The sequence below is a fragment of the Falco biarmicus genome, chromosome 9 (genome assembly GCF_023638135.1).
Source record: "Falco biarmicus isolate bFalBia1 chromosome 9, bFalBia1.pri, whole genome shotgun sequence".
NCBI classification, from domain to species: domain Eukaryota; kingdom Metazoa; phylum Chordata; class Aves; order Falconiformes; family Falconidae; genus Falco; species Falco biarmicus.
The window spans coordinates 9,866,679-9,884,873 of record NC_079296.1 but is presented as its reverse complement, the minus strand read 5'-3'; the positions used below and the strand labels follow the sequence as shown (position 1 = coordinate 9,884,873).

Below are 18,195 nucleotides of genomic sequence, written 5' to 3'. Positions count from 1 at the left end.
AACCAACCCATTGCCCTTCTTCTCTTGGAAGAGCCCAAGCGTCACCTCCTTCTCCAGACAGCAGATGGTCTGCATGCCCATCCTACTCTTTCTGGCTGTCAGTGCCTCTAGCAAGACTGTGCCAAGTCAAGTGACAGCTATGTGTCCTCTACAGACGTATTTCCTCTTCCCCACGGATGACTTTCAGCAAAAGGTATTCCACAACATGCTATGAGCAGAGCATGCCTGTCCATGCACACACACCTCCTCTGGCAGAGGGGCTAGCCCCAGCCATCATCCTCCTCAGCTGCTCCTCCTCGCCCAACCCTGCCTGCAGGGCCATGCCAGGGATGGGGAGCTGCCTCCGGAGGAGAGGGATGGAAACCCACAGAATTCCTCCTCCCAGCCAGGAAGCCTCCCTGCTGCTTACCTGACTCCAGCCCTGAAAGACAAGCTACATCTCCGACAGCCCTGCACTGCTGCTGGGAAGGAATAAGCACTCACACCCCGTTTGTCACACTTGGAAGCAAATCAGACAGACAGAACTCTGCTCCACTTGTTCTCCCATTTTGTTAAACAAGAGATGGGAGGCCGCAGCACGTCTCCTCGCCAAGGAAAGCAGCAAGCAGAGTTTTTCAGATGAGCACAAGTGGTGCGCGGGCGGGGGGAGCAGCAGAGAGAGGCACACACTGCAGCGACAAGAGACACAAAACAATCTCGTGATTAGTTATTAACTCCAGAGGAGTTGGAGCTCTAGCAGCAAGCCAGCCAGGAGAGCAAAAATCCCTCTTTTGTTCCACAGCCTCAGACAGACTTGGCCACACAGCTCCCTGCTGTCTCACTCCAGACAATGAGAAAAGAAAGTTAATCCACTTTGCCTACAGCAGGAGCCATCCAGCCTGCTGGAGCGATGCTGCAGAACGATGTATGAGCATTCCTGCACATCAGTGCCAGCCTCCCCTCATGCTGGCACCCACCGCTGCTAGCGGATGCCGGATGGCTCAAGGACCTCACCGGGCACTGCCTATATCGCCAGGGGCAGCAACAGCTTTGAATCCGCTCCTGCCTTCCAAACCCACCGTGCCCTTGCCCAGCTCTGCACTGCAGGCGCCACGCTCCCTTCCACACTGCCACCCAAAGCGGAGACCAACCATGGGGTTCCTCCCACCCCGATGATGTATAGGTGACCTTACACACCTACATTTACACCTAAATTTATACCTAAATTTCAAATCCACCTTTACAGAAGAAAAACTTCTGACTCAGGACAGAGCAAGCTTCAGACTATGAACCAGGGACCGAATCCATGCTTTGAACATCACTTTCCCAAGCAGCCCAAGCCACAGCCTTTCTGCAGGAACAGTATTCTCCTCTGTTTCAGAGGTCAGGTAGTAGAAAGGATTGTGGCCAACAGTGACCTTCAGTGTCACCTCTTCCCCTCGGGAACAGCACAGGTTACACACACAACAAAACCACCTTACATGTTAGCCAAACGCAAACTTCTTCCTACTGCCCTTCTAGGGAAACAGAAGCCATCTTTTAGTTCGGATACATACTTAGGTTTCAAGTGACCTGCTTTTCAAACCCCTTCTTCACCACCAGCCTTCTTGGTTCTCTGTATAAGAAGTAAGAAAAATTACTACATTTAAGATTAGAGAAGGAAATTATGATTCACAGGCTCTCTGCTCTGCAGAAATGGGAATTACGTACCTGGGTACTTCTAGAGCACGAACAGACATAGGTACTTCTGTCTGCAGCTTTGTAGTTCAGGGTAGTGATTTTAAAGTCAAGTCATCACTGCATAAACCTGGACAGCTAAATAATAGAGTAGGGAATAGCAAAGTGCTGAAATCTGCTCCAGAAAGCACTCGCAGGTTTCTTTAGTGACCCACAAGAGAGGGCTGTTATTTCAACATTACACTTCTGCCCGCATGAAGGCTTGCCGAATGGCAGGCAGCAGGACTGAAATAATCTACACGGGCCCTGGAAGCCGCAGAGTTGAGAGGAAAGTGCTCCAGCATCCCCGAGCAGCACCAGCCTTTGTCCCAGCACGCTCCTGCCAGCAACCGGGCCGCCTGCCCTGCTCTGAACAAACTTATTTCCCTTCTCCCTCCTCCCGAATTAACTCCCTCTCCAGCTGTCCCAGCGCCAGCTTCCTGTTAAGCTTAATTATTCTTTGTACACCGAGTTTGATGATTTACCCAGCAAGCCAGGCACAATGATTAGGAATTCTGCATTCCCATTAGCGCTCTCCCCCAAGGCTCAGAAGTTTTCCGGGAAGGACCTTAACCCCAGCACAGCCACAGGGAGAAGCATGCCACCCCAAATGGTCTGTGTGGGTCATCAAAGGGCAGTCAGTCATCTTTTGTGACACTGCCACAAGGCCAGCTGAAGGTGTGCTACGGAACAGCCTTTATTGCTAGTCAGCAGGGCTGACACAGAAGGCAGCGTAGGTGGAAGCATTTATGATCCCAAAAGGTGTGTCTCCAGTTACGCTTTCCTATGACCCAAGATTTCTTGGGTGGTTGTTTAGCAAGCTAAAAGCAGAACGAGCTTTGTTTGTTTGCATTGTCCACCTTTTAGAAGGTGCAATTTTCAAGAGCCATGAAACGAGTTACTCTGTGAAGTAGTCATCGGCAGGCTTGCTGGCATCTGTGATCTCAAAAACCACAACACAGAGAAGCCACCCCACCAGACTGGTCCAGCTCAGGAAATGGAAAGCACCATGCCGCAGTGCTGTGAGCCAGACCTGCACTGGGCGAGGACTTTGTGTCTTCTCCTTTGAGCTGTTTATTAATCTGAAAAGCCATAGCTGGTCACAGAGGTGTAGGTATACATACTGTATCAGAAAAGTTGATGCCACCCACCTCTCCTCACATCCCAGAGGAAAGCTACAGCGTGTCAGGGGTTGTCTGATTCCTCCCGTGCTGAGCCTGTGGAGCTCAACGGGGCTGACTAGTCCCTTTGAGACCTCTCCCCAGCAGGTTGTTGCCTGCTGTCAAACCAAGGAGGATGTTTCAGCAGCTACACAAGCCTCCTCCTCGGAGGGCAAGACACTTCCTTCAGCCAGAAGGAAGGCGAGAGGCCCCATCTGAGAGATCCCCAGCCCCAGCGTGTGGGTTTAAACACCAGAACAGCAGGGAGGATGCACAGCAAGAAGTCACCCTTGTGCTCTGCAGATGCTGGCATCACATCCCAATGTGACTTATTCGGGCAGGTTCAGACACCAGTAACAGAAAGTTTTCCAGCCCAGCTGGTGGAGGCAACATGCAGGGACCTCAGCCCAACAGAGCTGCTCAAGTCACCTCTACACCAAGGCAGAAGGAACAGCCACACACAGCCCACCTCAGATTTTGGCTCCATACTTCTGCCCATTTTCCTAGAGCTCAACTGCCCCAGCTTCTTACTAAAATCCTTGCCCCAGCATCAAACACCAGATCCAACAGCAAAACCCCTCCTGGCTTCAGGGCTAATATTGATGCCAGACCCTGAAGCTTCACAGAGTCAAAGCAATAAGGAAGCAGAAAGAAGGTCTACAACAAAGAGACACCTTCTTCCTTCCCCACAATGATCAGGTGCAGCACACCAGGAAGCAAAGATCTGGTGTAGAGAGAACCTGGCTGCTCCCCTCCAAGATGGGAGCTGTAGAGGAAACAAAACAGTAAGGTGTAACTGTGGTCAGCTGGCTGTGCGAGGGGCTGGCACAACCGAGCCCTCCATGGCCAAACGCTCTCATCTCATCCAAAAGGCACCTTCAGGAACAGGCGTGGAAGTCAACGGGATGGGCCGAGGATGGAAGTCAGCCACACTTCGTTAAGAACGTGTTTGCTGGGAGTAGTACATCTGGGAGTATCCTCCAAAGATAAACGCTGGACCGTGCAACTGTTTTGCTCTGAGAGGAGTGAAAGAGACTACAAGTCTGCACTTGTCCTAGATACCTTTTTCCTCAGGAAGCTTCCAAAAAGCTATTGCAGACAACGGGGAGAGCTGCTTGCAAAAGCAAGCCATAGGCAAGCGTATCCACCGTCACCCAGGCTGACGTCTCTGTTCAAGGGACTTTGCATTTTACAGTCTTCGGTTTCCCCCACCCCAACAATTTGTTATAAAGGAAGAAGTGTGCACATGGAAGCAAGCAAGACAAAATCCAGCAAACCAGTTTGCACTTCCACAGCATCGAGCACAAAAGTAACTTGGAAATGCGAATGACTTCCCTAGGGTGGGGGAACACATTCCCAGTTTGGAAAATCCAAACCGAGCAGCTCAGCTCAGCTCACCTCCCGACACACACACACGCTCCATCCCCATCCCCCTGCCCTAACACGCTGTACCAGCCGGGCCTGGGTCTCCCTCGAAGCAAGAGCCGCCCACAGCCCCCACACAGCGGGGGGCACTGCTGCCTCCCCGGCACACACAGCCTGGGTATCTCCCGAACCGGCACTTCCACAGCTCAGAACGTTCGTGTGAGACGTTACCAAACGCCTTCTCGCCGCGGAGCCGCCTGCAAACGGGTGGCTGCCGCCCTGCCGGGCACGGGCCGCCGGGACCCCCCGCCCCGCCCCGGGGCCGACGCCACGGCGCTGCGGGCACCGGCGGGGGGCGCAGGTTCCCCCGGTGCCACCGCCCTGCACCCGCCGGCTCCGGCGGTGCCTGTGAGCCACCCTCGCCCTGGGTGTTTTTGGGGTTTTTTTTCCGGGGGTGCTGGTTTGTTTGCTTTTTTCATGGGAAAAAGTAAAAAGTAAGAGGGAAGCAAAGGAGAAAATACCCCCGCACAGGCGGCTCCTGCCCGTCCCGCAGCGGGGGAAGCGAGCTGCAAGCCCCGCAGCACCCGGGCCCCAGCACCGCCGGGGGGACGGACCCGGCTCCCGCCCGCGTCCCCCCCCGCCCCGGCAGCGGCCCCACGGGCGAGGGCAGCCCGCGCCCCCCGGCCCCGCGGCGGGAACCCGGCCCGGCCCCCCCCCGGCCCCGCCGCCCGGAGAGGCGGGCGGGGGCAGCCACGGCCCCGGGGAGGCGGCGGGCAGGCCGCGGGCTCACCTCGGTACTGCAGCGAGCCCGAGAGGCGCACGGTGACGGTGCCGGCCAGCGGCTCGCCGGGGCTGTAGACGACGCGGCTGTCGCCCAGGCGGATCTCGAACAGCTGCACCTTCCCCATGGCCGCGCCGGCCCCACCGGCCCGGCCCGGCCCGCTCCGCTCCGCCGGCAGCGCTACCTGCCGCCCCGCGCCGCGCCGCGCCGGCCCTGCCCGCCCGCCCGCCCCGCCCCGCCCCGGCCCGCCCCGCGCGGGAAGGGCCGGCTGTGGGGCTGGGCTGTGAGGCCAGACTGTGAGGGAAGGGGCAGCTTGTGGGGCCGGGCTATGAGGGAAGGGGCAGCTTATGGGGCCGGGCTGTGAGGGAAGGAGCCGCTTGTGGGGCTGGGCTGTCTGGTTGGGCTGTGAGGGAAGAAGCCGGCTATGGAACAGGGCTATGAGGGAATAAGCTGGGTGTGGGGCTACGCTGTGGGGGAAGGGGCAGCTTATGGGGCCGGGCTGTGAGGGAAGGGGCGGCCTGTAGGGCTGATCTGTGAGGGAAGGAGCTGTCCCAGCATGGGGCCATCTTGCCTCCGAGTGCTCCCTTCTCCATCTAATCTGATCTCCTCCCTGTAATTCTCCCGGCCCAGCTGTCACATCTTCCCCCTCCTATTTTTGTAACCCAAATCTCTTTAAGCATCCAGCAAGGGGCAAATGCAGGGGACCCGATGGCCGCCTGGGGCTGAGGGGTAAATGGCGGCCTCATGCTCCCAGCAGGTCAGGGTGAAGGTGCCTGACCCCGCCGAGGTATCCCAGGAAGCTGAGGGCGAGCAGCCGGCTTCCCTCCATCACACTTGCCGTGTTCCCCCTCTGAGCTGTGTGATTGAATAAAAAAACATCTGTAAAATCCACACCAAAGGCAGCACTGAGGAAAGGCACCTCCCGGCGAGGCCTCCCGGCCACTGGCACGCAGGCTGTGTACACAGGCAGAATTAATAAGTATGAAACGGGCTGTTTATCTGCAGAGCACACCCAGCCTGGACCTGGCCAGACAGACAGACATCCTCCCGTGGACCTGCAGCAATACCAGCCCGGGCACACAGGGCTGCAGGACCCTCCGTGCTGCCTTATGGTGAGTGTCACAACCTAAAATCCCTCATAAAGCACCAAAGGAGTTTGTGAGCTCCCAGTGCACAAGGCTCCTGCTGGGAAGCCCTTCCAGGCCCTCCTTCCTCCGATGTTTAAAGCTGCCTTGTTTCCAGCCTGCATGTAGTCACAGGCAACGTACACCCCTATAGGGTCTCGTGCCAAGGCTTTCAACAGCTCATCTCCTCCTGCAGGGCGTACCCCGGGATGCATCCATACACCGCTCTCCTTGGGCTGCCCTTAGCTTTTGTTTTGCCAGGCTAGCTAAGCTCACTGATTTTCTCATCTCAGTTTTTTTGTGAGACGAGCCTGCAGCCTCTTTCATCAGTCTCTGCAGCCCCTGTTTAGCTCTGCCAGCAAAAACAAACAAATTGGGGGGTGGGGGGACAGCAAAAGCACCCTGTGCTACCGAAGATTTTGCTGAGCCCTGTTCCCCCATGGAAAGCAGCCAAAGACTCAGGGCTTTTTCCACTGTTGGGGCCACCCCATCACCGGGGCAGCATGGCACCCTTGGCCCAGAGGGACACCACAGGCGTGACAACAGGGTGAAAAAATACCCTTTGCCAAAACCAAGCCCTTCACGCTGTGCCATAGCTCTCCTGGCGCAAAGAGACTTACACGCCTTGTTTGCAGGAAAGTTAATTTTAAGCGTGGTGAAGTTGCTTGCCCAAGGTCACAACGTGAATAAAAAGGATTCCTGCGCCAGCTGCTGAACAGAGGCACTGGGGCTCCGGCCCCGGCTGTGCATGCTGTGGCACAGCTACAGTACTGCAAGACAGGCACAGTGTACTTAGACACAAAATACAGGAGCCCTTCTCATGGCACGGTCAGCAACAGCACTAACCCCCCAGACCACAGCTACACTGTGCATAGCAGTTAGTAAGACGTAACTAGATGGGAATAATTCAATATATCCGATGCCAGGGCACCTGCTGTTCCTTGTATGGGGCCCGGTGGTGCTAGGTTCAGGAGGATTTTACTCATTAGAGTCAAATGTGTATTTGCATTCCTGCCTCCCTGCTCATCTGCCCGTGCTCCAGAGTCATGCCTGTTATCTAATTGTCTGTGGACTCACCAGCGCTGAAATTCAGAGCAGCTAAAAAAAAAACCAAACCAAACCATCACCTAAGGATGTTTGTTAAACTGCAAAAGATTCGCTTTCCTGCAACTTTGAACCATTATTATGCTTTAAAAAAAATGTTTTGAAGGGTTTGTTGTGGTGGTGGGAAATCTTACTTCCTCTGGGTTCTGTCTGCTCTCCCTTCCTCCTTTTTCCTTTATTAAAAGGGAAATTTAAAAAGAGAAAAGAAAAACAATTGTCAACTTTAGTTTTAGAATACAATTTTCCTTTCAGACACCATCACATTCCCCTAACTTCATGGAACATGAAATTTCTTGACAAAGAACATAGTAGTTATTAAAAAACCCCCACATTTATCAATAAAATACCCCTGCTGGCACCTTAGCCGTGCTGTGCCTGCAGCACAGAGCTTTGCCCACAGGCCCTGCAGGGGGAGAGCAGCTGCACATGCTGTCACGCGTGGGCAAAACATGCCCACGAAGGGATCAGCTGTAGCTGCGAGTTTTGTAATAACTACGTGTATTGATCTATAGATGTAAAAGGCTTCACGGTTAAGTCCATAGGTGTTGTCTGCAGACAAATTTGTTCCTCTTTTGGCTTTCCAGCTGTTGTCCTGCAGCTGTGCCTGGTGACACAGAGGAGGTACAGCCTCACCTGACCATGCCTCAGTTTCCCCTGCGCTGGCTGCAACAGTCTGACCGGGCAGGGGCCAAGCCCAGCGAGGGACCCGGGGGTGCTCAGGGTGAGGCAGCGCGGAAATGGTGGTGAATACCTGAGCTGTGACTGATAGCGGGTTTAATGATGTGGACACTCCTGGGTGAGGCAGCAGCATGTCACCCCGGGGCAGCCTGCAGTGCGCACAGTGATTTCCACCCGCTCTGTTGCTTCAGGGTGCGTGTCTGCTGGGGAGACAGACGAGACAGGGTGCTGCCGGGCACCCTGGGGACACTCCTAGCTTCTCCTGCTCTCTCGCCCCTCTGATACAAGATGAGGAGCCTTTCAACCCTCAGGTTTCCTTGGTTTTGCTTTTCCAACCCCTCTCCCTGGTCCTGCTGAGGGGAGCGATAGGGGCTTTGCTGCTGGCTGGGCAGCCCACCACACCCTGCGAGGTCGCGCGGGGGAGCGGCTGTGATGGAGGAAGAGAGAAAGCAGCAGAGCAGCACGGCCAAGGAAGTTGGCCATTAAGTTTCTTAAGCTTCCCTTGGACTAAAATACACACACGTGAACAACGAGCCCACAGAGGGCTCACTGATGATACAGTTACACTATATACACTGATAATTTTTCCATATACCTATGTATGCATATAAAATCCGTAATACAGGCATATTTATATTACACTTACGTTTATTACCTTTCCAAATAATTTCTCTGCTTCTCAGCTGATTCCCTGGCCAGTCAACCACATCATCTGATACTAAAAGCAACAACAATTACTCCTTTGTTTTGGGCTGACACCTTTCACCAGTTCACAGTGACTTTTAGCCTGGTTCAGCCTGCCCATCCGCCCTCTCCTCGCAGGCTGCCACAGCAGAGGTCCCCTGTGTCCCTGCTGTGGGCCAGCAAGGCAGCTTGCAGGCAAGGGCATGCGGTGACATTGGAGCTAAATGTCCCACCAGTGGTGTACGAAGCTCTGGGATCTCGATGTCCCAGGGCTCTGCAGCAGCGCCTGAAACTGCATCTGCCTGATACACCCCACATTTGCACCAGCCTCCCAGACGTGAGGGCCACGTGGCAGCCCCGCTCCCGGGGTTGATGAGAAAAGGGCAGTAAGTGATCAGGAACAATCCACACAGCAGAGCTGGGAGACGCCACTGCACAGAGGCCAGGCAGCAGCTTTGGGCTCTGTCCCGTGGATGCTTCATGACCCCATACCCTGAGACAGCATCCCAGGCCTCGTTCAAGGAGTAAGAAAGAAAAAAAAAAAAAAACCAGATCTAAGGGGCTGTAAAAACATAATAAATATCATCCGCTTACACTCATGTTGCATGCCTGATTACAGAATAATTTGGCAGACACATCTCCGCCAGAGAGATGAGGCTGCCCTTCACCCACAGACAGAAAGTCCTGCCATGTCCCTTGGCAGTTTGCTTCCGCTGCTCATCCCTTTAGCTGCTAACATGTGTGCCTGCTTTTTAGTCTGACTTTGGCAGGCTTCTCGTTCTTTGACATTAAAGAGTCCTTTAGCACCAAGCAATTTCTCCTTGTGGTGATACTTACACACCAAAATCAAGACACTTCTCAATTTCCTTGATAAACTGAGCAATTTGAGGTCTTCAGGTCTCTCCCTGTGAAACATTTTCTCCAGCCTTTGTGTTATTGTGCTGGCTTGTATCTACGCAGGCCCACATACTGGCGTTTGTGTGTTGATGGAAATCTGCGTGCAGGAGCAGCCTCCTACGTACAGACATGTGCACACACAGAAGTTGATGCATTAGAGTTTATTTATCCCCAAACGCACACAGAGGTATGCGCAAGCCCTTTAGCTCACATCACTGGGGACCAGAGGAGCACCCGTGGGTAGCATGCGGAGTGCTCCTGACCTGCTCTTCTTCTCTCCCATACATTAACCCTCATCCCTGCGGTAAGAGGGCCCATTCGGGGACGTACCTCCCAATCGAGCTCCTCCCTTTTAACCTTCCCCCCCCAAGCCTGGATAAAGATGAGGGCAGGGAGAACACGAGCCCCCAGCTGAGCTGCTGCAGTCCCGTGACCCAGCTGGCACCCATCCCCTTCACGTGGATGCTATTGCTTTAATTAGTTAATGCCCAGCCAGCACCTGGTGAGCCTCACTAGAAAATCCTTAGAGAGAGGCAAGGCAGTAATTACTATTATTATAATTCTAATTGTGCTGCCTGGGTTTCTGATCTCTTGCTGGAAGAGCTTCTCGCTCATTGTGGGACTGGGGAGGAGGATCAGATGGTGGGACGCCTGTCCTCCCTTCCCCCCAGGGCTCAGCATCTGTGCACAGGCAGAGCCGGGACAACGGTTTATTTGCCCTCACCTATGGGCTCTGGGAATGGGAGGATTTACTCACCCTTGGTGATCCCAGCGGGACCTCACCTGAGAAAAGGGCCAAACAAAAGCCAAGGGCTGCACCGTCATACCCCCAGCACTGGGCAGCTTTTTCATTTCTCCCTCACTGCAAACCTACACATATTTGGGCTGGGGTTCGCACAATGCCAGGGAAAGGCAGCAGTCGCTGTTTAACATGCGTGAGCAGGCTGAGGTCAAGGCTTATGGGCATCCCTTCAGGGGACTGCGGTGCCGCCTGAGCAGGGTGGCCCGACACCTGGCATCTGCCATCCCAAGAGGTGTCCTGGGCAGCCAGAGGGTCCAGCAGCAGTGAGGTCGCTAACCCTGCCTCATCACCACCTGAGGTGCAAGACATGTGTATTTGACTGGCTCTCGTGTCTCCCTTCCCTTCACTGCCCAGTTCTTCTATTTCCCTTTTCCCCATAACAGGCTCCTCTAACAACATCACAGCATAGCTGGCTGAGACAGCAATGTGCCACGACCCCAGGCACCAGCTCTTCCCACACTCCTGACATTTGGTACCGTCTCTCCTGGTGGGGACCCCTGTTCCACCACAGACTCACTGTCAGGGATGTGACATCTCATCAGCCACTCCTGTGCAAAGTCCACAATCACACCTCCTCCAGCACTTTCACCTAAATCCACTGGACTCCCCCCAGAATCGGCTGAGGAGCACTCCCATGTTGTTGGCTGTGGTGGAGATGGCCTCCAGCAGAGAAGCAATGATGAATATCCAGGGATAGAAGGCAGCAACAGTGATATCAGAGACCACCACAGCTGCCAACTAAAGGAGTGGATCTCTGTGTGGCTCAGCAGCCCCCTGCTTGGATTAATTTGCTCACCCAGCTCAGATGTCCCACTTCTAGTTGATAAAAAGCTGTGGGATGGACCCCGTCCTCACCAAGAAGTCCCCCAACCCTCCACGCAGCCCAGGAGGAGGTGTCCAGGGAGAGGAGATAGTACATGTCAATGACCCAGCTTGAGACCCCTGGGGTGGGGGCACCCCACAACACCCATGCTTCTCTCTCACACCTGGCTGCCTTTGCCAATTCACAGAGAATTCTACTCCTTCCCTCTGCACGCATCTCACCCCCTGCTGCCGAGAGAAACACTTCATTTTCCTGCTCATCATCAGTCACTCCATGTGTCCAGAGCAAAAAATGTCAATCCCCAGCATGGAAAAGCATGTTTCGGCAGCTGCTCCTGCAGGAACACAGAGAGCAACTCTTGGCACATGCTGGAGTGGGATGTCTGAGCCAAACCATGGCTTGGTGCAGGGGCAGACGCACCCAAAGGACCAAGGCTCAGGATGATGTTGACCAGCCACCGATCTGCTGCTGCAAGCGGCTCCAGCAGAGCAAGCAGCCCAACACCTAATGACACAGCTGAAAGTCCCCTTCTGAACAAAACCACCCCTCTACAGCATTAGGTTAACCTACGTGCAGAGCTCCTTCTCCATCACCCAGGGCCTGGGTAAGGGACAGGACAGCACGCCAGCAGCGCTGGCCCCAAGGACACCCTACAGGGTGGGCCAGAAAGCCACCCAGACCCAGGCATGAGGGGGAAGGAGTTGGCCTCTGAGCCTAAACTTCTGCTAGAGCAGTGCTCTGCCCGAGGCACTGTCAGCCACTGAGCATTTTTCTTTGTGAAGTAATGCTTTCCAAAAGAGTTTGCTGGCTGGCTGGCTTATGGGTGGATGCTGGTTGGAAAAAGCAGGGGGGCATGGGTGTCCCTCCCCCCTCACCTTGCAGTTCTTACCCCTGCTCATCCCAGCTCCTCAGCGGGGCTGTCCTGGGATTGTTCCTTGTCAGGTATTTCCCTTTCCTCAGTCATTGTTGATTCGGGTTTCCATGAGCTAATACACAAGACTCAAAGGTCACTTGTCTGGCCAGCCAGATTTGTCATGAGGCAGGTGAGTCACATCTGACAAACCTGCCTTGGCCAGTACTGGAGGCATCATTAAAAAGTCCTCCACTGGCACATCATGTGCAACGCCTGCCCAGCCACACATCCGCACGGTGCTGTTCACATGAAGAGCTGATGGAGGCTCCTCCATGGAGGTAGAACCATGTGCTGGAAGTCTCCTGCCAGCCCATGACACTGCCAGCTGAGCTGTTGAAGGTGGGTCTACAACCCACTTTCACCAGCTGACCAGGCAACAACAATGCTTGTGCAGCCAGTTGCTTTGTGGCCTTTGTATTTGGCCAGCTGGAAAAAGTCAAACCCACTGTCCCCAGGGGGACACAAGCAGAGGACCGAGCAGCTCATGACAGGTTCTAGGAGCAGCTCCTGGGACACTGCTCCTGCCAGCAGCCCCCAGCTCTCTGCACAGAGGATAGCTGCCCAGCCCACCTCAAAGGTCTATATTTGCAGGTGCAGGGTGGTGACAGCAGAAAAAATACACATAAATTTGGCAAAACTGCCCTGGGGAAGCAGCCAGCACCTGCCACCATGAGGTAAGTGAAGGCAACAAGCTGTCAGTACATCCTTACTGCTCTGTCTGCCTCCACATCTCTCTCTCTCTCAGTGACAGGAGCTGAGCGTGATGAGCTTCTGCGTGTCCATGTCTACTCCCCCAACACTGCCTCTGTGGGGGAAGCCTGCCAAGCTACAGTCACCCAGTTTACCTACTGGGACAGTGTGAGCTGAAGCCATTGTCCCATCCTGGGGACTGTCCTGGCACAGGGTCCCAAAGGGGCTGAGACAAGCAGCGCAACAGAGGCAGTGACAAGAGCCTCCAAACCCCGGGTTGGTACAAGGGTGTAGCCTGGCAGGAAAGCAGCAGAGAAGCATCCAGCAGGTGCAGCTGGGAGGGCAGAGCCCATGCCTTGGAGAGCCACACACGGCATCTGAGAGTTTCACCCCTTAAACTGAAAGCCAAGAGTAGATCAGTGTGTTATAACAGCACAACTAGTCAGAAAGCAGAGAAAGGCAGCTCAGGGCAGACCAGCAGTGAGCTATGTACAAGACCTGACAGCCTTTCCCTCCCTCAAAAGGCTTGGGAGATGGGAACGGGACATACTAAGCACGGAAAAGCCATGGAACCCTTTTCTGAGGACAAGGAGGGAAAAGGCATGGTATGCCTGATTTAATACAGCCAGGATAACTGTTAACAGCGTGCTTCAGTTCTCTCCGAGTATGTGGGTGAGGTGGAAACATCCCAGGCATTGCGGGTCCATGTCCTGGATTAAGCTCCATGGAGAAGACAGTCATCCTAGCTAAATCTGCCCAGATTGATTTTACTTCACCGTTCTCCTTGGGGCTGGAGTTTGCCTTACAGATCAGCTGGTGCCAAAGCTGTCAAAACTTCTCTCACTTTGGCTGAACTATGTCATCACAGTTGCATTTCCCTGTCTCCCCTATATCCTGTGAGCTTGAGATGGTTTAGGATGAAACCAGTTCTTTCACTAGCAGCTCTGGTTCCTGACAGCACCCATCACCTTTGCATGCTCCTCCCACGGGCAAATATTCCAAGCCCAGCCCTAACTACAGCTATTTTTTAAGTCCTCCTAAAACCTGCCTTGCACTGACATTTCAGCCACTGAAAACACCCACCGTGATGTGAATCAAGGCCAACAAATGCATTCAATTTGTGTTATCACAGTTATCAGCACCAGGAGAAATCACTTCATTTGGGTTTGAATCATCTCTCCACCAGACACCTGCCTGACTACAGCACAGCTATAGCTTAACCTGTCCCTCCTGCTCTTAGCAAGCTCTGCCATTATAATTTCACCACTTGCCTTCCTTGCTGCAACCCAAGCACCTGCGGGAGCTGCAAAAAGCTTAAATGAAATAGGCTTGAAAAAGAGAAAGACATTACGGCAACTGCATCTCATCATCCTCTGCAAGTACGTTCCTGCTCATGGCATCCCATCTCAGCAGCTGCGGGGAGTAAGGATTGAAGAAGAAAGTAAATTCCCCAGACTCCGTTTACTACTGCCTGTCCCCACGCAGAGTCAGGGGACTTCTCTGGTAAGAGCACTCTGTGGGGTCTAAGTTTCTGGTTTCCCAGCTCCTCACATGGGTGCCTGTGCACAAGGTTATCACTACAGGGAGCTGACTCCGTGCTGGAAATGTGGCCATCTCGGTGTGTGCTTCAAAAGGCAGCACAACAGAGACAGATACCGGTGAGGAATCTGATCCCAGACCCACAAGTGCAAAGTCTGCATCCCTGCACCAGCATGCCTGAGAAATCAGCTGCAGCTTCACAGCTCAACTGCTGCTGCACAGCTTAACATGTCACCTCCTTCCTCTGCACCCCAGCTGTGGGTACACCCGTCTCCAAGGTCCTTGCACTGGAGCAGCATTGGCAAGTGCTGCAACGGGCATCGCAGAGGAGACTGTCCTACAGCACCCCAGCAGATAGTGCCCTGTTAACACCTATACCCCACAGTTCCCTCTCTCATAATGCTGTATGTGCTCCGGTAGTCCTTATACAACCCCCACCACCCCACCCCCCATTAGGGCACAGCAAGGGCCAGGGGCTCCCAAAGGTCCAGGAAGCCAGAAGAGACACCACAGCTATGGGGCAGTCTTACCGGCAAGGACCCCATTCCTCTGCTCCAAATCGTGGCAGATGCAGAGGTAGTAGAAATGTTCAACCAGGAGTCCAGACAGACCATCAGGGAAGTTCCCCACAATGAGACAGGTCTAAAATCAAGCCAGAAAATCAGCCTGCAGTTCAGGATCAGTGAGAGGCACCTGGTCATCTTTCAGCAGGTCTACAGTGATAAAGCAGATCAAGTTGGGAAATCAGTCCATGGGTTAAGGTCAGGAGACCAACGCTCCTCAAAACAACTTAGGCAGTGACTGATGCCCCTGGCAGAGCTTAAATGGATCCCCCAGGGCCTGTGGCTCCAGGGGAGGCTGGTCAGGGTCATTAAAGCCTGTTAGTGCCCTGACACCCTATTTAGCTCCTGGCCCTCATCTAGCCCCCAGCTGGTAGGGTGCTTTTGATAGCTTATCTGGCCCTACTCACCCATCACTGGGAGTGGGTGCTCAGGATGGGTGCTGGGGTGAGCAGAGGTGGCTGCTGCAGGTCATTAAGGACTCTGTGGAGGCTGCTCTAGGAATACCTGGGGGAGTCGATATCTTTACAGACCTTTCTCAAACCAACTATCAAACTACTGCTGTGGGCTTCATGGCACTGCTCTATGAAAAAGCCTTGTCCATACGAAGCAGCAGCCCCCACTGGAGCAGGGAGCACCAAGGCAGACCCTGCCCCATCCTTGCCAGGGCACTGGGGACTCTTTACTTGCCTCAGTATGGCTGAAAGGAGCAGAGACTCTGCAGCCTCTGCTGCCTTCTCTCCCAGGAGCAGGAGGGCAGACCCCTTGGCCTCTCTTACACCCAGGTGCAAGCCCCATCTTACCCCCCAACCACGCACCATGAAATCATTTGTCCCCAGTGCCCCTACAAACAACGCCCAGGCTGTGGATGCTGCCACAGGGCATCACATTGCTCACGATTTGCTCGGCTTTGCGCTATCTAGATGCGAAGCAGATGGGAGGTCTAATTGCAGCTGCTGGGCCCATTGAACCCCCCCCAAGACTAAATCCCCCTTGTTTTGTGGATGAGGTAAGTGACTGTCTGCTCCCAGTGCCCTGCTATGGTAACAGGCTTTCCTGGAAAGTCTAATTGCTGTACCTTTCCAGCAGTGAGCAAGCAGCAGGTCTCCTGCAGCCAGCATGATCCCTTCCCTGCACAGCACCTGTGCCTGAGCCCCATGCTTGGGTCAGCAGCGATGCTACATGGGCCAGTCAAATAGATGAGAAAATCCCTTGTGCATTGCCAGGTTACTGGCTGCATCACCCTCTCAGCAAGACACTGCTGTCACCCAGGGTGTCCCCAGGGGCTCCCCAATAACCCACCTGGAGCTAGGTTGGGCTGCTGGGGCTCTTTCATCCCATACTTTCAGGAGTCAAACGGTGCTGAAAGCCTCTGGCTGCAAACCCAGCACCTGCCTGGGGGAGGGTGATCACCTACATGCCAGCTGGGTGTCAGTAGAGCGGTGCTCTGTCTAGGAGAGCCACGCAGGGCAGTGCGGGGCCAGGACCGAGCACCCCTGGCCAAACGTCTCCCTAACTCTTCTCCTGACATGTTGGGTGCTGCAGCACGGTGCCTGTCATCCTTTCAGTTGTGGCTGCATTTCAACAGCATCGAATTGCTGGTAATGAGCCGTATCTCTCTACAAGCTGAGAGCCTTTGAGATCAAAGATGCTCTTATACAAACCAAAATATGATCACTGGCCTTTAAAGGCCAGAATAAGCTTCTGAGGGGAAAAAATTCAATTTTCTGTAGATCTAATTTGAAACCATTGTAATACTCATTAAGATGGACAGACCCGGGCAGATTGTGGAGGCTGGAAGACAGGGAGGGGAAAAAAGAAGTTATTATTGACAATTTAGTTTAGGTCTTTATTCTACCCAGAGCTCTCTACTTCTGGCCAGCAGCTTTGAGTAATGCTATTGTTAGCACCAGAACTGTAATTCTAATGTCCTTTTTATAACTGGCTTAAAAAAAAAAATCCTGAAGGACTTGACTGAATTTGAAGTAATGGAATTTATAGTGATAAAAAGAGATCTGAAGACTGAGAAGCCTGCAAGCTCCCATGCTGTCACTCCCTATCACGGGGTGGTTGTGATGCTCACCTACCCGGTGTGTCCTCCTCTGCAGTGCCTTCCTGGGGTGCTCGGTGGTGGGAGATGAAGGAAGGGACACAGTGGGTGTCTGGTCCTTGTGCCAGAGCCACTTGTCCATCTGCTCGGTCACAGCCCCGGGGACAACTGTCCTGAGGGGTAATGCACCCCTTGGTAGCACCCAGCTCCATGCATCCAGCTGAGCGGTGGGATGGGTATGCGAAAGAGCCCAAAGCGGGATTTATTTGCCACTATCCATGAGGGCTTATGTGGAAATGCAAAATTTGGTAAAGGTGAACACATCCATCCAGAGGGCGCAGGGTGGTCCTGGGGGGCAGGTAGGCACGGTCAGCGCCTGAGAAAAAAAAAAAAAAAGAAAAAAAAAGAGGAGCTTCTCTTGAAGAGCTTCCTGGCCTCGTCCCCCACAACCCTTTCTTAGGAACACGGCTCTCGCCGGCCGCCCCGCGGAGCCGCGGGTAGCGGGGCAGCTCGCTGCGGTTCGGGGCTGCGCCTGCGGAGGGCAGCAGGGACCCGCCGAGCGGCGGCGGAGCGCGGCAGCATCCTGCCCCCCCCCCGCCCCGCTCCGTCGGGAAAGCCTTCGGGAAAGCCCTGGGAAACGGTTTCCCACCTTGCAGCGGCCCCAGCAGCCCCGTCCGGGGGGTTCATTCCAGCTGGGGGGTCCCCGTGCCGCTCCCACCCATGGTGGTCCAGCAGGGAGCTCCAGGCGATGCTGAGCGCATCTCAGCTGGGCACTGTCCAACCCTTGGGTGGGGTTGGGGGCACCGCCCCCCCCCCCCCCCCCCCCCCCCCCGGCCTCAAGCCTCAGCCTGAGGGCTGGCTCCATCACCAGTGCCTGCTCCGCTGGCTGAACCCAACAACCCACCTTCGACATCTGCAAACGCAGCAAAATTCTGAGAACATCTCTTGTGGGAACTTGCTGGTGTCCTTTCCCCTCTGCCGCAGGCCCTGTGGGTAGGAACCACTCCTGCTTTAAGAAATTAAAAAAACCCTGACATATAGTTTCTGGCCCATTTTGACCTCAAAGAGTACAAACAAGAAGATCTGTGTTTGGCAAAAGATAGCATGAAACTGTCCAAGCACGCAACTGCTCCAGCCGCGTGGGGACCAGCAAGCAGCATCCCCAGTGAACAGTGGCCAGGGCTGATCCCAGCTTGGGGAAAAGCCCCACCTGTGGCTGGGGGTGAGTCCCTGGGTCTCCCCTGGAGCCTCACTGTCCTCACCTGAAGAGGACAGTCCTCTGTCAGAGGGGAATCGCAGGGTGAGAGCCAGGAACAGGTACAAAGTGTTC

The 18,195-nt window shown here is 54.4% G+C and overlaps 1 protein-coding gene and 1 long non-coding RNA gene across 6 annotated transcripts in view; both read right to left on the bottom strand.

Annotated features, from left to right (window-relative positions):
* ARRDC1 (arrestin domain containing 1) overlaps positions 1-5,207 on the bottom strand; it is a 39,633-nt gene extending 34,426 nt beyond the window's left edge. For both annotated transcript variants that reach the window (XM_056352112.1, XM_056352111.1), the window contains exon 1: positions 5,011-5,207. In XM_056352112.1, the coding sequence (XP_056208087.1) occupies positions 5,011-5,128 (118 nt within the window). In that variant the 5' untranslated portion in view covers positions 5,129-5,207. The remainder of the gene's footprint in view (positions 1-5,010) is intronic.
* Positions 5,208-9,634: 4,427 nt separating this feature from the next.
* LOC130155143 (uncharacterized) lies at positions 9,635-18,195 on the bottom strand. 4 transcript variants are annotated; one of them, XR_008823930.1, is made up of 4 exons: positions 18,128-18,195; positions 17,770-17,852; positions 16,899-17,241; positions 9,635-14,968 (listed from the first exon to the last, which is right to left on the bottom strand). It is a non-coding gene; the product is annotated as an uncharacterized LOC130155143 (long non-coding RNA). The 4 variants fall into 4 exon arrangements; XR_008823931.1 differs by having other exon boundaries at positions 17,770-17,871; positions 18,128-18,179; XR_008823928.1 differs by having other exon boundaries at positions 17,770-18,184.